The 24,799-nt window shown below is 46.4% G+C and overlaps 2 protein-coding genes across 10 annotated transcripts in view; one reads left to right on the forward strand and one right to left on the reverse strand.

Annotated features, from left to right (window-relative positions):
• Positions 1-2,231: 2,231 nt before the first annotated feature.
• Positions 2,232-5,747, reverse strand: LOC142007391 (uncharacterized). Its single transcript, XM_074984011.1, has 2 exons — positions 3,219-5,747; positions 2,232-3,115 (listed from the first exon to the last, which is right to left on the reverse strand). Exons 1-2 carry the CDS (start codon positions 3,754-3,756, stop codon positions 2,574-2,576), a joined length of 1,080 nt encoding a protein of 359 aa, XP_074840112.1. The 5' UTR covers positions 3,757-5,747; the 3' UTR covers positions 2,232-2,573.
• Positions 5,748-6,083: 336 nt separating this feature from the next.
• Positions 6,084-24,799, forward strand: part of PPP1R12A (protein phosphatase 1 regulatory subunit 12A) — a 227,127-nt gene continuing 208,411 nt past the window's right edge. For 2 of the 9 annotated variants that reach the window (XM_075012338.1, XM_075012367.1), the window contains exon 1: positions 6,088-6,413. In XM_075012338.1, the coding sequence (XP_074868439.1) occupies positions 6,177-6,413 (237 nt within the window). In that variant the 5' untranslated portion in view covers positions 6,088-6,176. Of the gene's footprint in view, positions 6,414-24,799 lie in introns of all 9 variants that reach the window. The other 7 variants (XM_075012347.1, XM_075012378.1, XM_075012396.1 and 4 more) reach the window with 6 other exon arrangements.

The raw sequence follows: 24,799 nt of genomic DNA on the forward strand, positions 1-24,799 counted from the left end.
CCCCTAGCACCCCCAGGGGACCCTCCCCAAGGGGAGCCAGGGCTCCCAGCCCAGCAGCCAGGCAGGGAAGCGGCAGCAGGGCCCCTCCTGGACGGAGGCTGAGCTTTGGTACCTGCTGGGGCTCTGGAGTGAGGAGGAGGTGCTCCAGGTAATGGGAAGCAAGAGGTGCAACGTGGATGCGTTCGCTCGGCTGGCCGAGGGCCTGGCCGCCCGGGGTCACCCTGCCTGCACTCCGGATCATGTCTGGAGGAAAGTGAAGGAGCTGCGGCAGGGTTACGCCCAGGCCCAGGATGTGGCCGGCTGATCTGGGGCCGCCCCCGTCACTTGCCCCTTTTACAGGGAGCTCAGGGACATCCTGGGCCCCCGGCACACCTCCTCCCCTCCGGCCACTCTTGATACCTTGGCCGAGGAGCCCCAGCAGGCCCCGGAGGCAGAGTCTGCCCCGGAGGCAAGCCCAGCACCCTGGGGGCCCCCCCAGAAGCCCACCCCCGGGGCACAGGAGGAGGAGGAGGAGAGGGACTCCTCCTACAGTGACACCGGCCTGCACATCATCCTCCCATCTAGGAGCTCCAGCCGGGTGTCCGCCCCCCGGGTGTCCCCCGACCGTGGGAGTGGACCGTCAGGTATGTACCCCCCCGGTGCACACCCCCTGGGTTGAGGGGGGAGGTAATAGATATGGCCAGGGCCCTCCACATGCCCAGATGACCATGGCCCCAAGGACAGCAGTGGCATGTCCCTCACAGGAGTGCATCAGCCCCTGCCCCCCCAGCATGACAGTGCCATGCCCCATCCCTGGGGCTGGGGGGAGCGGAACCTCTAGGATCCCCCGGGGGGAGGGGGTGGGACACCCAGCAGCAGCAGCAGCAGCAGCAGCAGCATGTGATGGAGTGGGGGGAGTGCAAATGCAAGACTCAGGCTAGATATGAGAAACAAGCTCAATAGCTCCCAGTGGCTAAGGATGATCCTGGGGCTACAACTGGCAGGTTACACCTCTGCCCTGAACAAAGAGGAGGGAGGAGCCGAGCTGGGTTTGAATCGGGGGCGGCAGTTAGAGGCTACGGGAAGGGAGAGCTGGAAGGCAGCCAGCCTGAGGAGGGGGAAAGCTACACCCCAGAGGGGCACCCCTTGGGGTCTTCTCCCCAGGACGGGTTGGAAGGACCGTCTCTGACTGCTGTACTGTCGCTTCTGGGAGACACTGGGCATCTGTTGCCTAATAAACCTCCTGTCGCACCTGCTGAGTGAGTGAGAGTCACTCCTGCCAGCGGACGGGGTGCAGCGCAGGGGGACCCCTGAACCCCATCAGAGCAGCATCTCCTGGGGACGGGGATGGGGAACCTGTAGCAGAGGGGTCGGGGGACAAGAGCTATGGCTCGGGGCCCACACTAACGGCTGTCTCCACTCTTCTTCCCCCCCTCCTGTATTCCGCAGCTGCACCATCGGAAGGACCGGAGAGCGCCGGCGAGGTGTCAGTGGTCCCGGAAAGCCCTCCGGGGCCATCACTCCAGGCCAGCCCCTCGGCGGAGCAACGACCGGCCCCACAGCATGGAAGATGGCAGACTGGAGGTCGCCGAGCAGTGGCTGCGGGTGGAGGAATGCCGCCTCCACCTGCAGGAGCGGGCGCTGGCCTGGTGCCAGGAGGCATGGGGGGCCTACATGTGGACCCTCAACCGCATCGCGGACTCCCTGGCCCCCCAGGCCGTGCTGGCCACCGCAGCACCCGCCCTGCCTGCTCCACCCACTGCTACACCCGCTCCTCCAGCCGCTGCGCCGTCCGCTGTTGCACCGCCACCCGCCAGCGAGGGCCATTCCGCCGAGTGGGACCTGGGGCCAGCTGACACTCGCCAGCCGTATCTCCGAGTCCGCCCGGCCCCCAGCCAGCCCCGGCCAGGGCTGCGGCTGAGGCGGGGATCCCGGCCGCCCAGCCCCAGCGCTGGACTGTAGGGTCGTGGGGCCCAGGACGTGGCCCCTCCCCCTTTGTACATATTCCCCCCCAGTTTATTGTTCTTTTCTTGTAAATAGTTTGTATTTGTGACCCATTACTTTGCTGATCCTTACCCCCCATGTAAATAGTTTTCCCCTTCCTTGTCATCCCAATTTTTATAATGTATATATATTTATCAGTTTGATTTCCCCTGTACATAGTTTGTCTTGTTCAGAATATTTATAATAATAATAATAATAATGATAATAATAGTATAAGAGTTGTAGTAAAGAAAATGTTTGAGTTGACAAACAACTGTCTGCTTTTATTTTTACAAGAAAAGTGTTGGGGGGTGCTCTTGGGTGCTCTGTGGTGTGGGCGTAGGGGCAGGGAGTGTTGTGGAGGATGGGGGGGTGAAGTGGGGGGCCTGCCAGTGTTCACCCCGCGGCCTCATCAAACTGGGCCCACAGGACCTCCCGCACCCGGGTCCCTTCGGGGTTCACCTGGCGACTGGGGGCAGCGGGTGGGCTGCACATCGGCCCTGCCGGCCTCCACAGCCCAGCCCTGAAAGAAGGTGTCCCCCTTGCTCTCCACGAGGTTGTGTAGGGCGCTGCATGCACCCACAATCTGGGGGATGTTGGTGGGGCCCGCATCAAAGCGGGTGAGGAGACACCTCCAGCGCCCTTGGAGGCGGCCAAATGTGTGCTCCACTACCTGGCGCGCGTGTTTGAGGCGCTAGTTGAAGCGCTCCTGGCTGGCAGACAGATGGCCGGTGTATGGGTGCATGAGTCAGGGCCGGAGGGGGTATGCCGCATCTGCGATGACGCAGAGGGGCATGGTGGTGTCCCCCACAGGGATCTTCCGCTGGGGGATGTAGGTCCCCACCTCCAGCCGGCGGCATAGGCCCGAGTTCCAGAATACCCAGGCGTCGTGGGTGCTGCCAGGCCAGCCGACATAAATGTCCAGGAAACGGCACCAGCTGTCCACCAAGGCCTGGAGGACCACTGAGCGGTAGCCCTTCCTGTTTATGTAGCGTCCTCCACTCTGTTCCGGGGCGTGCATGGGGATGTGGGTCCCATCCAGAGCCCTGAAGCAATTGGGGAAGCCCAAGGTGGCAAAGGCCGCGATGGCGGCATCCGGGTCCCCCAGCCTCACGAGCCTGTGGAGGAGCAGGGCATTGATGGCGCGGACGACCTGCAGGGGAAGCACATGGGAGAGCACCAAAGAGGGGTGTGCAGGGTGTGTGTGGCCCTCCCCTGCCAGGGCTGCCTCCCCCTCCCCCCGTGGGTCCTCTTACCTCCATGAGGACAGCCCCAATGGTGGCCTTGCCGACGCCAAACTGCTGGCCCATGGATCGGTAGCTGTCTGGAGTGGCCAGCTTCCAGACAGCGATGCCGACCCGTTTCTCCACGCTGAGGGCTCGCCGCATGGCGGTGTCCTGGTGCCTGAGTGCGGGATTGAGCCACTGGCACAGCTCCAGAAATGTCTGCTGGCTCATGCGAAAGTTCTGGAGCCAGCAGTCGTCGTCCCACTCTCCCAGCACCAGCCGCTCCCACCAGTCGGTGCTCGTGAGGTAGCTCCACAGCCAGCGGCGTGTGAGGCGGGGGCGGGGGTGCTGCAGGGTTGGGGGTTGAGTCCTCCTCCCCTGCGGGCAGCTCCTCCTCTGTGGCAAGGAGGTGCTCAGCTGCCTCCTGCATGGCACCGAGCAGGGTGAGCACTGCTCCTGCAGGGGTGACTGTGTGGACCTCTGGCTGCTGCTGCTGGGAGTCCATGACTGCATCGCTCGAGGTGTGTGTGCCTATGGCTCTGCAGACTGTGTGCTGTGCAGGCTGCATGTGTCTGGGAGGGGCCCTTTAAGGGAGCGGCTAGCTGTTGCCCCGGAAGTGCTAGTCCACCCTGTGACTCTGTCTGCAGCTGTGCCTGGCACCCTTATTTCGATGTGTGCTACTTTGGCGTGTAGATGTTCCCTCGCAGCGCCTATTTCGATGTGGTGCTGCGCAACGTCGATGTTGAACGTCGACGTTGCCAGCCCTGGAGGATGTGTAGACGTTATTCATCGAAATAGCCTATTTTGATGTCTCTACATCGAAATAAGCTACTTCGATGTAGCGTTCACGTGTAGACGTAGCTCATAGCTACACCAACACTAGAGACTTTGTCAACAAAACTGGGGTTTGTTGACAAATCTCAGAGCATCTACACACAAAACGTGTTTTGTATCGGAGGGGTAGCTGTGTTAGTCTGGATCTATAACAGCAACGAAGGGTCCTGTGGCACCTTATAGACTAACAGAAAAGTTTTGAGCATGAGCTTTCGTGAGCACAGACTCACTTCATCAGATGCTGGTCTTGGAAATCTGCAGGTCCAGGTATAAAATGTGTTTTGTCTGTTAACACAAGTTGACACTTCCACCAATGGCATTCTGCGTCTCCATGATGAGGAATAATGCGTTGGTCAACAGTTTTGTCACTGAAACTTCGTGCACATGCTGTAGGAGGCCCTCTGTTGACAGACAGAGCTTCTGGGTCCCTGGGCAGCCCCATTTGCTAAGATTCCAGTTGGCCGTTCTGTTTAAAGAGCAACTGGGCAGTCTGGCCCTTTTCTGTTGACAGAGCAGATTGCTCTTTCAATCTGATACAGTCTCTCTCTGGGATAGCCTTTTTTTTTTTTTGCAAGCGCAAAGACAGTAAGCCTAACATAAATAATGCATATGCACTGCATTAAACTTAACGTATGCCAATACACATCTTATAGAGCTGGAAGGGACCTCAGGAGGTCACTGAATCCAGTCCCATCCCTTGCTCTCTTGGCAGGATCAAGCACCATTCCTTGTAGTATTTTTTTCTCTTTAAAATTTAATCTATTCACCCCACACTCCTAAATGGCCTCTTCAGGGACTGAGCTCCCCACCCTAGGTTTAGCAGCTTATTTTTGCTTTTTTTTTGGGCTGCATCAAAACATGATCACATCTCAGGCTCAGGTTCTAAAGTCAGCTACAGATGTGCACATGCAAACACATAAGGAAAAACAGAGGTACATCCACCCCAAATTTCTTGCTGTGAAATATGTGACCATGCAGTTCTACTGCTGGAACTCCAAATGGCATCTACAAATTCAACAGTTTTCAGTTTTGCTTAACTGCTGTCCTGATGTGTGTCTCTCGACATTTCAGTCAGACAGTCAGTCAGACAGGGAGAGCCCTATTATTGTCATTCATATGGGCTGTACACAGTTACATGTTCTTAACTTAGGAGGTGAAATATTACTCGATTTAGAGTCAAAGTGAGTTAACAAAACTGCCTGATTATGGTACATTGAAGCCTTGGATTTTCCTAGATGCCATGTTATGAAAAAAAAACATGCAACAGAACATTTTGATGCTTTTCTCCATAGAACTTCATGGGGGACAGCCAACTGCACTAGTACCAAAGAACTCTCGTACAGTTAAGTGTCAGAGGAGTAGCCGAGTTAGCCTGTATCTTCAAAAACAGCAGTAAGCCCCGTTGCACCTTATAGCGGAAGCAGGCCAGTGTGTTACACCGACAGTAATTACTTATCCCCTGCCGCATGGGAGAGACATATTAGTCCCACTTTGGTCAGCGAGGGAAACTGAGGCAAATGATTACGACCCGAACCACGCCCCCCACGGGGCTTCCGCACAAGCCGACGGCCCAGCCCAGGCCGCCCTCTGCCTTCGGAGCGGCCCGACGCCAGCCGCTGCTCCCGCGCTCCCGACCCCTGTGGGGCCCCGGGGCCAGGCGCAGCGCGCGGACGAGGGTAGCGACCGAAGAAGGAGCGAGCCCACCCGCCGGCGTCCCCTCACTCTGCTCCCCCCGGGAACTCCCAGAGCTTCCCGCTGAACTGCTCACCCCGCCCGGGCAGCCGCCCGCCACACGGGTCACCCCCACCACCAACCATCTCCTGCTCGCACGCGCTCTCCCTCCGGGTCCCTGTGCCCCTGCCACCTGCCCACCCCCCGGCGATAGCCCACCCCACACCTGCCTCCTCCTCCTCCGTGCCCCGCCCGCTCCCTCCGGTCTGACGCGCCAGCCTTCTCCAGCTCCGCCCACCCGCCCCTCAAGAACCTCGCGAGATTATGCTAATAGAGCCGGCTGCCGCGCCCCCTCCCCGGCTCTTTCCCTTTGGGCGGGTGAGCGAGTGCGGTGGCGGCCGGGTCGGCCGCGGTGCTTTGTGGGACAGTGGTGGCTAGAGGCTGTCCTCGGTGCGGAGCGCTAGGGCCAGGCAGGAGCGGGGCATGAAGATGGCGGACGCCAAGCAGAAGCGGAACGAGCAGCTGAAGCGCTGGATCGGTTCCGAGACCGACCTGGAGCTGCCCGTGGTCAAGCGCAAAAAGACCAAGGTGAAGTTCGATGACGGCGCCGTCTTCCTGGCCGCCTGCTCCAGCGGGGACACGGACGAGGTGCTGCGGCTGCTGGAGCGGGGCGCCGACATCAACTACGCCAATGTGGACGGGCTCACCGCGCTGCACCAGGTCCGTGCGAGGCCTCAGCGGGGGTTGCCGGGGCTGGGCCTGGCCGCGGCGGGGCGGGGAGGGGCTCTGGAGGGCCCGGCGTGAGGGAGCGCGCGCGCTGGTTGTGGTCCTGCCGGGGCGGGAAGGGTGCTGCCTGCCCAGCTCTCCGCAGCGGGGTCTGTGCTGGGAGCGTGGGCCGGGCAGAGGGACCGGCCTTACGGATGCTGCTCTCCCTGGTTCTCGCTGGCTCCTGGGTTCGGCTCTACTCTGGCCGCTGGGGTGGAGGTTGAGCCCTTTCCTTCCCCAGCTGGGGGGAATCGGGACCTCTCTGCCTTCCTCCCCCCCGGGGCGGGGCTGGTGGGAGCCCCCGGCCGGGTGTGCCGGCGGGATGTCACTGAGACAGCGGGGTCCGCCGGGGGACCCTGCGCGCCGTGTGTCCGAGGAGGAGAAATCCCGCCCGCATGGGGGGGGGGGGGAGGGAAAGACCCCAGAGGGGTGATGCTGGCAGGTGGGGTGAGGAGGTGAGATGCAGGGTCACTCTCATGTCTGATGATTTTTCTTTCGCCCCGACCTCGCCAGTTCCTTTTGTAGCGTTGAGGGCTGAAATCTGTTCTTCGTGCAGGCGGATCATTCAATTTTCTCTGGTTTCTAGGGGGAGGTTGTGTTTTGTTCTTAATATAGAAACGCGTGTCCGTAAGCGGCAGGCGTCTTTCTTCAGTGATGGGTTTCTGCCGCAGTGTGAAAGCCCCCTCCTAGGTTAGCAGCCTTACAGTAATTTTGTTCTGCGGTGCGAGGCTGTAAGAAGGGGTTGCTTTGTTCATGGATTTTTGAACTGAGCTCGAACTTTCATTGCGGGTGGGGGGAATGGAAAGTGGCCGAGAAGTTTCCTCAAAATGGATGCTTTATGCATGTTAAAGTTTTATAGCAAGCTCATTGGAATCTCAAAATGTTAGCCAAATAAGGAAAGGCAGTGGCAATCCAGTGATAATGTGGGTTTGCCCAAATAGTTTTTGCGTCTCCGGCAGACCAAAAGCTATAGAAGCATCCTAAATTGACGAAACAGCTCAGAAAAGCAAGAATAATCTCCTTTGACATTATTTTTTTGTTTTGGAAATTGTACCTCAGTAGTTCCAGAAAGACTTGGTAATTATGAGCTCTAGTTTGATCAGGTAAAAATCTTTCCAAAATAGTTCAATGAGGGACTTCAGAATAGTGTAGGAGTGTTCTTGTTTCTTTCTAAAAGGAAACTGATAACTTTAGTGTGCAGTAAATATTGATATTGAAATAAGTATGTTAAATGTCCCATTATTTATTGCAATAGTTAATAATAAACATTGCTGAGAACTGGATTTTGTGCTTTTTGACTTTTACTGTGATGTAAGATACATAAATTTACTGTTTCGTGTACAAAAGCTGTCACCTGCACTTTTGTTGAATTATTACTCTTGATGGAATTTGGTATACTTTCTGCTGGCAAAAATAAAAACAAGTGAACGTGACAGGCTATGGAGTAATCATTAAATTTGGATCATGTTAACATTCTGTGAAACTCCTAAATTTCAGTATATGTCATATTATATGGCAGACTAGTATAATGTAACCTCTTTTCATCAGTCTGGATACTTGTACTTTGAAGAAATGCCTTACTTTCAGAAACCGTATCTTTTGGGTCTGGGATATGTGAATTTTCAATAGTGTGAACAAAAGGATGAAGTTTGGTTTTTATAATTATTGATAGAACAGCACAGTTAAGAATAAGGTTTCTGTGTTTTAGCAAGTCTGAGAAGCCTTTATGAAAAACAGGTGAGGAGGAGTTACTTTGGCACTTTATGATGCTGTAGTGCAACATTTTTAGCAATTAATGTCATCTTTGCCTCCATGCTGTCAGACTTCTACTCCATCTCAGTTTGCAAGATGACTGCAGATAGTGGGAAATTAAGATCGCTGTCGATTTTATTTTTTCCAAAACTTATATGGAGTAGTTGTTACTCTAGTGCCATGGGTATGATATTTATAAAAATGGTGTTTTGAGGCTTCTGTCAACAAACATTTAGTTGAAAAGCAAATTGTGAGATTTAACTGAATAGTTTTCTGTATGTAACTTAGTACATAATTCTCTCTCACAGACAAACAAAATCAATCAGTCCTGTAACATCTTAAAGAGTGCAAAAAGATATAAAACTGTTAGTCTTTAAGGTGCTACAGGACTGCTTGGTTTTTATTTATTTATTTTGTGAAACTACAGACTAACATGGCTATCCCTCTGAGACGAGTAAATGGTGGTATAATTACTCCAATCCTTAAGGGAATGTGTTGTGGTGCCATTTTAATTGGAATAGTCTTTAGGTACCCAAACTTCAATAGAAAATGCTGGACACCTTGGCTACGGTTACGCTATCACGTTTTGCTAACTAACTGTTGAACTGTCCATGTACAAAATGCATTTTGTCATCAAAGCCCAGCACTTTTGATGGCACTGTTCTGCCTCTCAGCCAGGAGGCGTAACTCTGCTGTTGACCAAAAAGCTATGTGGACACACTGGTGGGCCTTCTCTTGAAACAGGGCGTCCAGAACAATGGGCAACTCTGCTGTGCTTCCAGGTGCAGTACGTCTGTTTTGTCATCAGAGCCGAGTACTCTTCTGATTGTCTTTTGCGTATGGCCACACTCTGACAGAAGTTTAGTCCAGAAGTGTCTCCTGCCAGTGGCTGCTTTTGACAGAGTGCTGTAGTGTAACTGTAGTCCTTGATAATAGAAGGGTCTTTACGCTAAATGAGAGCTGCTGTGGTAAGAAGTAAGGCCATATGTACTGTAGGAAAAAGTTCAGAAATTTAACACTTGGCTAGTATCATTTTTAAATCACTAGTGTCGGTTACGTTGAAAGCCCTATTCAGAATAACCCATTGTTGCTATATTTTAAGAAGTATATCATTCAATTTAGATACACTTATTCTTGAGAAATGAATACCTGTATTATGTCTCAAATGAAGTGGCTTATGTCCATTTTGAACTCCTCCCCCCCCCCCCCCACCCCGGATATGTTTTTCTGTCTTGGCTGACCTGATATAAGTTAGACTTCAGTGTACCAAAGCAGGAGTGCTACCTTTTTTTAGGATAATATTTTCACATAGATACAAGGCAGTATAGGAAAAAGGGATGAGCAGCACTATCATACAAAAGTCCTAGTAGTTGGTAATAGTTCAACTCTTTCTGCCCTGAATACATAGTTTCAGGGTATAGATACGCTGCAGCTAGATGTGTAATTTCTGGCTCAGGTTGATGCACATTAGCTCTGAAACTAGTGAGTTGTATGTCTCCAGCTGGCTGTCTGAGAACAATTCTGCTGGTCCAGGGGTTAGCAACCAAAATATCAAGAAGAGCCATTTTTTTCCAATTTGGTTAAAAAAAAATCAATACTTCAAGAGCTGCAGTGCATGTGAATACGAGACAGCCCTTAATAAATAACATCAAACCATACTTTTTGTAACCCCTATTTTAAGAACAGCGCACACACAAAGGTATGTAATGCAATACATGTTTACTGTAGGATGTTCAGAAACTTTTTACGTGTTCTGTTTCCTCACACTTTACATGTGTGTTTACACCGTCTTCCTGACTTTGACTCCTGAATCTTCTCACCCTCTCTGTAGGGTGCCAGGGGTCGTCCAAAGTCATAAAGAAGACCTTAAAGAGCTGTATGTAGCTCTGGACTCCAGAGCTGTAGGTTGGAGATCCCTTTGCTAGTCTGTAGGCGTACGTGAGTAGGTAGCAAACCTGCTTGTTTTAGCTTACTGGCTGGATCAAAGATAATGCATGTGTGTTTACTCAAACTGGAAATTACACCTTCAGCTTCAGTGTGGAGGTACTCTGTTTCCACTGCAGCAATAAGTTGTTCTACCAGCCAAACCACTGGGTCATCCATTAGCCAATCTCTTCCAATATTAAGGCTCAAAAACTAGTTGAGTGGAGTAATGAAACTTGGTGGATGAGTTAGGTGGGGTTTATGGTCCTCTTCCTGTATAACTAAACAAATTCTTCGTATTCTTCTTATTCAACATACATTGTAAAGGCCAACATGTGTTGCAGACATTTATTTCTGAGATGGAAAGTCTGTAAGTGCTTCTCTCCCTCATACTGCCTACACATTTTATTTCTACTGTGATTTGACACTAATTGCTGATTCCACTTTTATATTTTGCTGTTCAGAAGGAAAGTATGGTCCATGTTAAATGCACTTCTCTTTTTGAAGGGATGCAGTATTTTCTGTTATATATAGGTCACTTTTACCACCCATATTCTAAGTAGCATTTAAGCTTGCTATTTGCAAACTAATGAAAAAAATTGTTGCTTTGCAATCTAAATTAGAACAGATTCACGTTATGGTCCCTTTTGATTTAGTGCTGATGTCTTGATATTGTACAGCACTTGCTCAGCAGTGACTGACTAACAACAACTCTGAAAATAATCACAGATCATCATAGAACTGTACAACGATCTGTTCTTGATTAAGGGCAATCTTGAAGATGGCACTATCTTCCATTCTAGCTATTTTTATCTTAATATTTACTATCCCATTAGTAGTTGCTTTGATTTTAGTCTGAATTAAGTGAATTGCCTCCCTTTTCTTTCAGAGAGATGCAATTATTGCTTATTTTATGGCAAATTCATAAAATTGCTCATGCTGACATGGACATTGGTAATAATAGTCATTAAATATTTCAAATGACAGCTTTATTCCTTCTATTGCCTTAACACCTGATTAAAGGGCTGGAGTGATGCAAATGGGTGCTTAAAACCAGATGATGGAGTTCACTAGAATGCAAAATATCAGAGGGGTAGCCGAGTTACTCTGTATCTTCAAAAATAACAAGAAAACCTGTGGCACTTTATAGACTAACAGATATTTTGGAACATATGCTTTCATGGGCATCTGACGAAGTACGTGTTTGCCCACGAAAGCTTATAGTACAATGTAAATCGGCTTTCTCAGTACCCCTTTGAAGCCTGGGTTAGGAGGTACACCAGGGCAGAGGACATAACATGCAGCAAAATAGCCTGGTAACCAGGAGTAGATTGCTGTAATCTGAGCCCCTGTGACCATCTACTCTACCTTATGAAAGGAGGTACAGAACAGTTTGGGGTTGGGATGATGGAAAAATGGCCCAATGTGTCCTTAGCATCCGAACCTGTTGTTTCTGTGCCCTTAGAGTAGGGGTAAGCAAACTTTTTTTTACACCAGGCCTTACTTTTTGTCCCTGCAGTTAGCAGCCTCCCCCCCATCCCCCGCCAACCTGTCTAATGTAGTCCAAACTGATGGAAATGTTGGTTATGTTCATATGGGGAAAAAACCTTTCAGCACATGTAAGAAAATAAGCATATAGCACATATAAACTTTATTAACTGGTGTATGAATGTGAACACATACATAAAAGCAGTAACACGTTTCAATATTTTTAATGAGATGGATTAACCTGAGACCCAGCAGCTGCTGCTGTTGTACCCCCCGCCCCCATGAAATTTCATGCCCCCCCATTGATAACCCTTGCCTTAGAGGTAAGAAATAAAAAAAAATCCTGTATTGGTCATGGTTCTGTTTTTTTCCTTTTGTGTGTATCTGAGGGTGGCCAACAAAAGTGCGGAAATCAGTTTTACTTCTTGTCTTAATATTTCACTGTCTGACTTTATACTGGTAAAAACAATTATTTATTGTTTAAATTAATTATAATGTAAAGAAATAAGTGGAAGCACTTCTGCTGGCCATAGATTCTGTAAAACATGTTATTTTCAGGAAATGAGAGTTGAATAGCATAATACCTCAGTGTGATCAAGCTAATATCTTAAAATAGTTAACTCTTAATTTCCCGATTTTTGTGCTTAATTTTGCAACCTAATTTTAGTTCTCTCTGAAAAAGTGGTGCTAGAGGAAGAGACAGACTATGAAATGGCCATGTAGTGTGTCCCTTCATACTGCATGGTAACTTAGGGGACCTATAGTACTTGGCAGTATAAGAGAAACAGTATTTTTGGCCTCTGACTGAGACACCTCATGTCTCTTGCATCCAACTCCAAGGAGTGTGGGAGGAAGGACCGAGATTCAGGACTTCTCACAGTCCAGATTATTTTTTCTGGGGGACTGGAGCTAGTTAGGCCTAGGCTCTGGGTGGAGAAAAAATGAGGGATTCAGTGTGCAAGTGGGGGCTAGGAACAGAATGGAGATGGGTGCAGGCTCTGGGTGGAAGGGAAAATGCAGGTTGTGGGGATCTGAGAGAGGGGTGTGCAGAAGTAGAGTGCGGGGGGGTGGGAGAGAGGGAGGGTACAGGAGCAGAGTGGGGGTGCAGGATTTCTGCAGGAAGGGTATGTGAGAGGGAGATGGAGTCCAGGGTCTGGCTATGAGGGAGATGGGGATTGCTTACACAGCTCTGTGTCCCATGCTGCTCCCATTGGCTGGAATCCTGCCAATAAGAGAAGTGGAGAAAGACTCCTAGGAAGCAGTTTCCTGTTCCCCAGCTGCAGGGAGTGGAGTGAGAACGTGTGCAGCCGTGCCCCGTCTCCTCCCCTGTATGGGTTCTGGACTGTGAGGCTCAGACCTCCACTCCCACAGTTGGAAGCCAGCCTTGATTCTTCAGCCTCATGGGGGAGAGGTATGAGGCTGCAGCGCCAGACTGGGCTCTCTGCTGCAGTGAGGGAGGAAGAGGTGAGCCCTGAGCCTGTGGCCCACCTGTGGGGCAGACCACACTTTGAGAATCACTGGTGTAAAGGCACTACATTGTCCCTGATTAGTGTTCTCTTTTAAGTACACACACATAATTACTGAACTGAATTTCAGAATTTAGGTTGAGACAAAGCATGGGGGAAATTCCATCTTAAAAGCTGCTGGTAGTAACATGAGTGAAAACATCTCCAAGTTAATTATAGCCTCTGTAATGTAGCGTTTGAATCACACCTTTATCAGATAGTCACCTAGATTTCATAAGACATTCAACATATAGGCAATACAGTAAACTCTTTCATATCTGGCAGCCCCGGGACCTGGAGGTTGCCGGATATTGAAATATTCTGGATAATAGAATAGTATACCTAGCAATGCCTAACATTAAAGAAAAACAAGATTTGATATTAAGAAACAAACAAAAATGTATGCAGCATATTTTACCAGCAGTAGCATTGTACAACGTAAATGTATACTGCATTTGCGGTATTTATTTGTATTTACTTTCACTATATTGTACTTATGGAAAACATAACTAAAATTTACTTATGGTTAAAATGCCGGTTATTTGAGAGTTCCTGATGATAGAATGTTGGTTAAGGCAGAGTTTACTGTAATTACAGCCAACCTCATTTTTTTTAAATGTGTTGCTGTTGTAGGACCTTGTCTTTCTAGTTGAAATTAAGTTTTCTTGATTCCAATCTATATTACAGACTTCACTGGCACCATGAAACATACAGATTAAATGCTGTACATATTCTGACATATGGTACACATTTTTTTTCTTTTTGTAATCTACTAGTTATGTGGTAAAAGGCAGATTATATAAACACTGAATTAGTAGATTGTTGGGGAAGGGTTGCAAGTGGAAAATGAATGTGAACGTAGGTGGAGGAAGTCAATTGCTCACCTTGGTGGATGTTAGTACTACAGTAGCACAGCTGCAGCTAGTTGTTATAGTGTAGAACAGTGGTTTTCAACTAGTGTGCCACACAAGCTGTCCATGTGTGCTGTGAGATTTCGTCCACTTCCCCTCACTGTGGCTCTTTGCAGAGCCACCACAGGGTGGAGGGAAATGATGACCCCACATCAGCTGGGGCTCAAGCAGCATGGCTTAAAGAAGAGACTACAGAAGAGAACACAACATTCAGTTACACTTACCTGAATATATTTTATTGTTTTGTTTTATTGTTCTAACCAAATAAGGTGCATTCAAAGGGTGCATTACAAGTGACTATCCATAAGAGCAAGCTCTTGCCCCTTAATTGTCTCTTGTTCAGTTGAATTTCCCTTCTGAGTTGAAAGCAAACACCAATGCAGCTGAGCATTCACTATTGGCACACATTGAATAGTACAGAATGTAAAAGTTGGTAATTCATACTAACTTGTTTCTTTGTTGATGTGACTAATTGAAATAGAGCTGCAAGTTTGTATGGCTAGCTGTAAGCAGTGCATGTTCAGATGCTGTCAGATGGGTGGAGACATTCCAAGCTGTCATGCTTGCTATATGCATTCCTGAAATGAGTCAGTGGAAACCAAGGCATTGGGGTGGAAGCATTCCTCAGCTGTCACCTTTCTAGTAGTCTGAAATGCATTGTGATACAGCAGTAAAGCAGAGATTATCCTGTAGTTCAGCCATGTCAAACTTGCAGCCAGGGGGCCACATGTGGCCCACACAGTTTTTACCCCCCCCCCCTTTTTTTTTTTTTTTTTTTTTTTTTTGCAGCTCGCGACTAGATGTTAATAAAAAATCTAAGTGCGGCCTGCCCAGTCACAATCCTTCTCTGTCACACATGAGCAGCAAGGGCTGGGGACATGCCCCAGCCCCAGCTCCTCAGGCTGTCCATGTCAGGTGTATGAGTATTAAAACCCCAGGGAGCCAAGGGGGTTTTAATACGCGTGCACCAAACGTGGACAATCTGAGAAGGAGGGATGCTGCTCATGCATGCCAGAGAAGGGTGTGTAACCACTTGAAGGAGAGGGATGGTGAAACCCACTTTGGACAAGATGTAGAGGGGTGCCTGCCTGGGGCAGTGTCAGGTAGGGAGCCACAGGGGGTGGAGCAAGGGGCAGCCGAGGAGTGTGAGGCAGAGTAATATGGGGAGGGAGTACAAGGGGTGCAGTGCAAGCCTTGTGGAGCCTGGGGCTAGTGCTTTGGGGCATAGTGCAAGCCTCAAGCCTGTTGATTTTGATGGATGACTTCAATGCGAAAAATGGAAGCATAAATACAGGTAGGAATAGACAATGGGAAAAGAAGGCCAAGGCGACATGAATAAAAGTGGAGAGTGCTTCAGTGAGTTTTGCTTTTTTAATGGATTGGTGATAGGTGGTAGTGTTTTTTCTCCACAGAAGGATCTATAAGGTCACTTAGGTTTCACCGGACCACTGAAAACCAAATTGATCATATCTGCATAAGCAGTTCTTTCAGTTGGTTAATGCAGGCCGTCCATGCTAGAAGAGGAGCAGATGTAGGTTCAGACCTCGATTTGGTCACGGTCAAACACAAGTTCAAGCTCAAGAGGTACACCACAAAACCTGACCACACTGGGATTGAGATTCTGGCAAACCTCATCACGAAAGACGCTACCGTAGAACATGTTTGGGAACACACCAACACAGCCTGGAAAGAAACCTTCAATAAAACATTGGGAAAGCGGACAAGGCATCACAAAGAATGGATCACAGCAGAAACTCTGAGAAAAGTGAACAAATGAAAGGACAGAAAAGCAGCAGTCAACAATAGCAAAACAAGAGCAGCCAAGGTGGAAGCTCAGACTGTATTCAGGAGCCAACAAAGAGGTTAAAGGCTGTAAAACTGGACAACAAGAACTTTGTGAAAAACCTTGCACAACAAACTGAACAAGCTGCATGACAAAGAAACTTGAAAGAGCTCTATAACATCACTCAGAAGTTAGCTGGATCACTGTGTACATGGATCAGCCAGTACAGGATAAGGGCAGGGTGTGTGCTGACAAACCCAAGTGAGCAACTCAGTAGATGGAACACTTGGAAGAGCTACTGAACTTCCTTGCCAACATGGAACCTCCTGAGTTACCACTTACAAATATACCACTGCAAATTAACAGCAGCAGACCTACAAAAGAAGAAATCAGAAAAGCCATTGCCCATTTGAAAAATGGAAAAGTACCTGGCCCAGACAACATCCCGCAGAAGCAATCAAGGCAGGTAGTGAGACATCAGTCAACAAGATGTATAATATATTTGGGAAAATTTGTAACACTGAAGAGATCCCACAAGACTGGAAACTGGGCCACTATCAAGCTTCCAAAGAAAGGCAGCCTGAAGGAATGCAAGAACTGGAGGGTATCACCTTATTATCTATTCCGGTAAAAGCGTTCAAGAGGATTCTTGTGGTGAGAATGAAGACAGAATCGATAGACAGCTCAGGGAAGACCAGGCTGGCTTCTGAAGTGAGAGGTCCTGTACTGACCAAATAGCAACTCTGAGAGTTCAAAGAAGAGTTGCTTGAGTGGAACTCCCCCTGTACTTAACCTTCATAGACTTTGAAAAAGCTTTTGACGATGTTGACAGAGATACTTTGTAGAAACTGCTGCAACACCATGGTATCCCACACCCAAAATTATTGATTGGTTCAATGTATGGACCCTCAACATGCTAAGCTGTTTACAATGGTGTCTTGACAGAATCCTTTAGCATACTGTTGGGAGTGTGACAAAGGTGCCCATTTGTCATTTTTCCTGTTCGTAATCCAGTCCATTGTGATCAAGAACAGGACAACAGATGGCCGTCAACGAGGCATTCAGTGGACACTTTTCAAACAGGTAGAGGACATGTTTTTACTGATGATGTTGCCCTTCTTTCACACCAACAGTAAAACATGAAATAAAAGGTTGCAATGCTAGACAAAACTGCCTCAATGACTGAACTGAGTCTTAACAAGGGAAAGACCAAGACAATGAGGATCAATCAGTCCAACAACACCACCATCACACTGAGATGGGATGACCTTTAAGAGGTGAAGCAGTTTACCTACTTGGGGTGTATTATGGGCACAGATGGAGGAACAGATAAGGATATCAGTGCCAGGTTAGGGAACAGGTGCAGTCAAGACTCTTCCTCTCATATGGAGTTCACAAATAATATCTGTGAAGATGAAACTGCAGATCTTCAACACAAATATGAGAAGTGTGCTCTTGTATGGATGTGAAACCTGGCGTACTAAAAAGTCTTCAAATCACAAGCTACAGACATTAATAAACAGATGCCTGAGATATATCCTTCACATCAAATGGCAAGACTTTGTCACAAATGAGGAGTTTTGGAACAGAGCAGGACAAGAATCAATTGACATTCAAATCAAGAAAAGAAAATGAGGATGGCTAGGTCACACTCTTAGAAAGTCATCATCCAGCAAAGTCCGTCATGCTCTCGCATGGAACCTGCAAGAGAGGAACACTTTGGACAAAGTGGAGAAGGCATATTGAGATTGAAGGACAGCAACTGGGGTACTCCTGGAGCCAGCTAGAAGTTTTGTCCCAAGACGGAGTGAAGTGGAGAAGACTTGTAGATGACCTATGCTCCACGCGGAGTACAAGGGTGCGGAACGTGGTATGGGGACTGCAGTACAAGCCTTATGGAGCCTGGGGGCAGTGCAAGCTTCAGGGGGCCAGGGGGTTGTGCATGGAGTGCAAGCCTCAAGGGGCCTGAGGAGACAGTGCAGTGCTGGGCCGAGAGAGGCGGGGGAGCTGCACTGCCAGGGATGGCAGTGCAAGCCTCAAAGAGCCAGGAGGTGGTGCAATGGTACTGCACTCCAGTGGGGCAAGTACAGGCCCCAAAGGGTCTGAAAGGTGGGCAGAACAGAGTGCAATGGGGAATTGCAGTGTAAACCCCAGCATGTCTGAGAAGGAAGTTCAGAGAAATTGTTGGGGAGTAGAGGAGTGCAGTGTAAATTGGAGGGGAGGGGGCCTAAGCGTGAGAGGGGAGTGCAGTGTTTCTCCTTCAGTGGAACTGAAAGGAAATCACCTTTCTGAACTTTGGACAGTACCTATGCAAGTTGAGATCCTGACCTGGTCTCTGTCCGCATCATCCCTTTCTTCTACTGGGGTCCACCCAGTGCCCCTTTCCTCTCCCCCTGCTTCCTCTATGCAGGAGAAAAAATGTTGGATTTTGATGGCTTCTGTGGCCCACTGAAAGGGAGCTGGGGAAACGGGAGTCTCTAGAGGAGGGATTTTACTGTGTTGTACCCACCCTGTGCAAAGGTGAGAGGAGAAGTACTTAAAATCAGGCAAAGCATCATTCAGACTTGGTCACAATGATTGACAAAGCAAAGCCTGTACATTGGAAATGTTCTGACTTAAGTACATCTTTAGTGATGTAACATTGGAGCGGTCCACCAGTGAGCTGGTGGTGATTAGGGCTGAGAGGAAACTCTTCTTCATTCTCTGAGTCTGTACAGCTTCATACCCATCAGATACTGCTTCTTTAACTGAGGCACTGCAGACAACATAATCACATAAAGATCCCATTGGGCATTGCACCTATGGTGGTTGTGGCTGTTTTCTCCACAAGAGTGCTAGTTAGTGATTCTGACATTTAATTGCTCGTAACCGTGCAGCTCTATTTACATCTTCAGTCAAAAATCTGAATCATGATGGATGAACTTTATAGTGATTATTTGCTTATGTTAGTTCTTCCCACCTGACAGCTCTGAATTATTGCATCATCTACTCCTTTTTTCTTAGTTCCACTCTGTGCTAAGAGACTAGTTGAGTAGCCTGAGACTACATGCTAGAACACAAAATGACAGGCAGATATTCCATTCTGTATTTGCAAGCAACACCACTGTCTGATATTTTATTAATGGGGGCTTCAGATTGGCTGACATGGGGCTCTGTTTGTAAAGGAGTCTGATATAATTAAAGTCAGCATGAGTTTATTGTCAATATATCCTGTCAAATGAACTTTATTTTTAAAATGAGATTACACAATTGATAATGGCAATAATATATATAGACTTTTATGAAGCATTTTAGTTCACATAAACTTTTGATTGGAGAACAAGAACTATATAACATTGGATTAAAACTAATCTCAGAAAGTAATTATGAATATGGAAACATCATTGAGTGAATGTTTCTAATGGGGTCCCATAGAGTTCATTTTTAGCTCTGTGCTATTTAACATTTTTATTAATAGCCAGCAAAAGAACATAAAATAATCATTGGAAGTATAAATTAGGGAAAGGTAAATAGTGACAAGGTTCAGGTCATCCTGAGAATCCTGGTGACTGTGAAAATGATTTGGAAGTCACGGTGGGTAATCAGCTAAGCATAAGCTTCCAGCATGATTCGTTGCCAGAAAGGTTTGTCGGACACTTGGATGCGTAAAGAGTGGAGTCTTGCAAAAGAGAGATTATTTTATCATTATTTGGCAGTGTTGTTGGAAGACAGCATGTTCAGTTCTGATGGCCACAATTCAAGAAGCCTGTCAGTAAATTGAAGAGGATTGGCTCATAGAAGAGCCACAATAATGATTAAAAGAATGGAAAATGTGCTTGGTAGCAGTAGATGAAGGTACACAGCTATTTAGCTTAACAACCCGAGTTTAAAGGGGTGATGTGATCTAAGTATGTGGTGGTGGGCCACGGGGAGCGATAAATGTTTGGTAATGGACTCTTCTTAGTGTAATAGATAAAGCTATAAATAATCAAATGGCTGGAAGTTCAAGTTTTGTAAATTCAGACTGGAAAACAGATGTACATTTTTAAGAGTAATTTATTATAGTGGGACTGCTTTTTTTTTTTTTTTTTTTTTTTTTTGTTTGAAGTCAGAGACTAGCATGGCTACCTCTGAGTCTTTGAATTTAGACACTTCTTAAATCAAGATTTTTGTTTAAGATCGTCTCCAGGAATTATTTTGGGGAAATTCTGTGGCCTGTGTTGTACAGTGGGTCAGACTAATGACTACAGTTTTCCCTTCTGATTGTGGAATTTGAATCTGTTTACCTTCAGAAGTTCAAGAAAGCTGAAATTCTTTGGCTACAACCTACACTATATTTCTCTGTCTGTTTGTAATTGTCAGGGGCCTTATTTTTCTAAATCATGCAGCTTTTAAAAATAACCATAGGTGCTTAAGTATAGGCTTAGGATCCTCATATTGAAAACTTTGGCCAATGTATTTATATATATATATATATATATATATATATATATATATATATATATATGTATATATAAAAAAAAAAAAGCTTTGCGATTTTGTTGCATTTAGTGTAAGTCTAAGTTTCAGTCGTGTTTTGAAATGAGATTCTTAGTGACAAATTTTTAATAAACACAACTTGCAATATTGTAAACATGCACATGCATAGCTTCACTCAGGTGAATTGCCACTGAAATCAGACTGTTCTGTTATTGTGAACTGCATCACACAACTGCATTAGTGTTTCTGGGATAAAGACCTTCAATTTATGTATCTTATTTATATCATTTTTGTAAAATTTGAGACCCTACCAGCAGGGTCAGTTAAAGTCTTAGTATTTAATTAAACCTTTAAGTTTACATTAATACATTTTCAAGTGAGAGAAATTGAGTTTAAATCAATGATTTATTTAAAAGTTAACTTTAAATGTATATTGCCCTGATCTAAAAATCACTGGAATTCATGCCAATCGCAGCGGGGGGTGGAGGGGGTGGACAGTGCCTGTGAGAAGCTGGAAAAAAGTCTCTCCGGTGAGCGTTTCTCCATGCCGACACTCCTCCAGCTGCGGGGAGGGGTTTGCAGCAGCAGTATGTGGAGGTAAGTACCCCTCTCCCCATTGCCAAACCCCCCACCTTGCTCCTGCACCTCCATTCTGCCCAAGTCCCCTACCCCCTCCTGCCCAGACCCCTCATCTGCAGCCTGCTCTTGAACCCACACCCCCACTGCTGCTCTCAGTCCACTTATGCACCTTACCACCTACCCAGATCCACCAAACCCAGCCCACTCCTGAACTCTTCCTTCCGCCTAGACCACCCATCCTTATCCTGTTTCTGCACCTTTCCTCCCATCCAGACCCCAAATGCCCACCCCCAGCCTACTTCTGCATCCTTCCTGCTACCCATATCCCACATCTGCTCCCCTACAGCTCTCCCCCACACACTGAACCCTCTATCATCCATTTTCAGTTCCATCCTGGGCCCCCAGAAGAGTTACTCTGGTCTGGGGGAAGCCCTGAACTTCAGTCCCTCCCTGAGTGTGAGGGGGAGAGTGAGGTGTCTCAGTTAAGGGCCACATCAGTGAGGGTTTTGTGTATGGTGTGTTTTTTCTCACTCACTTTAATGTGGCCCTTGACTGATTCTTTTGTGGGTTAGTGACCCCCAACCCACAAAAGGTTCCCCATCTCTCCAGACACTTAGCTGAAGATGAGTAGTGGAAATATGTCTTAAACCATCCTCCTTTTGGATTTTAGTCCAAGTAAATAGTGACATTTAATTGTCCCTGGAAACCTCCCCCATCATCCCAGTCAGGATCAGATGGAATTAAAAACACAAGTGTCATAAAACTGCAGATTTTTTAGAACTGCAAATTTTACATTTTTTGTCTAATTAAACTTGTGCACTTTATTATGAGGTCCCAAAAGTGCTTAAAGCTAATTTGAATAGTGTAAATAATTTGTCTCCAGCTCCAAGGAAAACAGTTTAACGCTTTCTCTTTATAAGGAGACTTTGTGTAATGTCAGTTTCTTGGCTGTCAGGAATAGCTTAGCAGAGAGATTGTGCTGTACTAATATGCTGTGTCTGTCAGTGGGTTTGTTTGCAGCATCTTTTCAGATGAGGTAGCCAAATACTTGTTACCATTATGTGTATCACCAAAGTGTATGTGTGGAAAAGGGTATCGAACACTGATACTAGCATTTCATTTATTTACTGTAGACCTGGCTTACATCCCAAGGATTTTTTTTTTAAACTTCGGGAAGATACAATAAGTTGCTTACTGGTATTTTGGTAATTTTGACTAAGACTTAGGAGGTCTGTATTACTATTTAGTTTGTACTTTCAGATTGGGAAGAGACTTGTAGTTAAACAGAGGTGCTCTTGTGGCTGTTTTCTGTCTATAACAACTCCCCTCCCCAGTACCTAGTTTCACTTAATTTATGAATTAAAACAGGAAATAATTTATTTTTGTTTTTTTTTGTATTTGTGAAGTCTTTGTTTAGGTGCAAACAAGATGTAGTTTTTAATCCTCAGTGCTAAATGCTGCCTCTTGGTTCAAAAGCCATTATAAAACTGTTCTTAGAACTGCAAATATTTGATTCTTTATTATGGGTGTCTCCCAATAAGAGGCCAGTACAAAAATAAGCCTTGCTATTAACCTCTATATGCCACTTTGCTTACTGTGTAGTTAGAACACTGGGTTCCTCACTAAGGAAATTTATTTTGACTCTGCCATGGTGGCTCAAAATACTTTGGTCTTGGAAGTCTTTAAAATGAAATACTTTCTCTGGCAGTAGCTGGAGAAGGATGATAAACTTTCAAACACTCTCCAGTCCCCAAGGTTCTATTAGTATGTAGTACTCTGTAGTAAATACATACATCCTTATCTTACTAGCTGGTGGGGGGGGGTGAGAGTGCAGGTGGGGCGGAGAGTGGGTGATGGAGGGAGGAAAAATTTAAGAGGGAGCTTTAGCTGGTTGGGGTCCAGAAGCAGTGCCTTTATGAGAAGCCTGGTACAGTAGTTTACAACCCCCAGCTTGCTTATAAATAAGAATGTAGCAGGGTGTGGTCAATGAATCTTGCATACTGTTCCATTGTTTATATCATCCTCTTGCTGGTAAGTAACAGAGAGATAGCTGCGTTAGTTTATATACCATCAAAACAAAAAAAGCAGTCCAGTAGCACTTTAAAGACTAACAAAATAATTTATTAGGTGGTGAGCTTTCATGGCTCTGTCCCACAAAAGCTCACCACTTACTAAATTATTTTGTTAGTCTTTAAAGTGTTACTGGACTGCTTTCTTGCTGGTAAGTATTGGTTTAATATTATATTTTTCTCCATGACTGTTGGAAAGAAGGAGCTTTCTCTTTGTTTGGATCTTGGCTGCTGCAAGCAAAGAAATAGGCCTGTGCTATTCTGTCCTTTTCCCCTGGCTTCCTCCTTTAGAGTGTGCTTATTCTGTGAATGACTGTAGTGATTATGTTTACTTATAGCTTTTTCATTACAGTATCTTGAAACTAACAATTCTTGACTATTCCTATGCTGCATGGAGTTCTGAATAGCTAGTTTTACCACTTTCTTGCTGCTGCTGTTAAAGAACAACTTTGAAGCAGGAGAGGCTTTGGAACTACATGTTGATGCAGAAAGGTAGCACAGCATTGGCTTGTGCTTATTTAATTTAGAAGATTAGAGGGACTAGAATACTAGCCCATTTACATTTTGCAGACATCGGTAGCCTTGGGGGCTGTCATGATTTATCAGAGAAAACTTGCCATTGTTCACTTTGCACATGGTTGTTTCAAGCATTGCAGGTAGTTTGTACAAGCATCAAAGAGTGTGACTATGTAGCCTTAAAAATGTGGCTGGTCCATTGCTGATTGAGTGAGGCTGCAGGGCTGTTTTATTACAGTATAGCCTTTTGGGGGCATGTTAGAGCATGGACTGTGAGGCAGAAGGGTCCCAGATTTATCTATACAACAATGAAATACCAGTGCAGTTTTAGCACCAGACGCAGATGTCACCCTGTTATATAGATGCTCTTAGGAACTCTGTTCGTCCCTTCTTCCCTGCAGGTCTCAAAATATTAGAACATAAGTGCTTAGTACAACATTTTTCCCCCCAGTTTTCCAGCTTCAGAAGAGAAACACTTTTTCCTTTCTTGACTGGGGACTGAAGGGGATGGGAGGGGCAGACAGTGAGAAGTGACCAAGCTCCTCTCTGTTCTTTTCACCATTTTTTTTTTTTTTTTTTTTGCCTTCATCATCCAGTCCCTCCACCCATGTTCTGGCTTTATTAATGTTGCTCATAATTTGTAGCTTTCTCTTTTGCAAAAACTGAGTAATCTGGTCTACCTCATTCATTATTTCCTCCTACAGACCAAAACTACTGTGAGGATATAGATAGAATTCTTGCAACTCTGAGCTGCAAAAGTGAAACTTCCAACAATCATGTTCATTTTACCTATGCATCTTAGAGCTGTAAAACTAATGAATCTTATTATTCTGCTGTTCCTCCAAAAAGGAGGTAACTGATCTCAAGCTATGATCATAATTACAATTGCACAGCAGGAAATGATCTTTGAATAAGGTGAGTTACAAACTGGAAAGTCTACATATGTGGCTAAACTGCAGTACTGAAAATAAAGGAATCTGGGTTCTGTGCCTTCTTCTGAAGATGTTACGTAAACTCTGTTCCCCGTTTTTTAATGGTGGAAATACTGGCATGAAAATATTAATGTATTTGCAGTAGAAGTCTGGCCGTAATTCATAAATGTATGGGGAAACACTGTGTGATATCCAAAAGACTTAAAAATGATAGACTTTTTTAAAACAGTAACTCTTCTAATTAGTCAAGTTTATTAATAAAATTCAGACATTTGAGAGTTCGAGGTGTCTTTAAACTATAATTATTACAATGACAAAAATATATATGGCAGGATAAAGCAAGATGCTTGCATACCAGTCTTACAAAATTATTAAATACTATTCTATATATACCTTGCAAATCCCTTTAAATGGGGGGATGGAGG

Source organism: Carettochelys insculpta, chromosome 1, assembly GCF_033958435.1.
Source record: "Carettochelys insculpta isolate YL-2023 chromosome 1, ASM3395843v1, whole genome shotgun sequence".
Taxonomy (NCBI): domain Eukaryota; kingdom Metazoa; phylum Chordata; order Testudines; family Carettochelyidae; genus Carettochelys; species Carettochelys insculpta.

Coding starts and splice junctions, on each gene's coding strand:
- LOC142007391 (XM_074984011.1), bottom strand. CDS start 3,756: ATGCAGCCTGCACAGCACACAGTCTGCAGAGCCATAGGCACACACACC. Junction 3,116..3,218: donor TTGGGGCTGTCCTCATGGAG/GTAAGAGGACCC, acceptor CTTCCCCTGCAG/GTCGTCCGCGCCATCAATGC.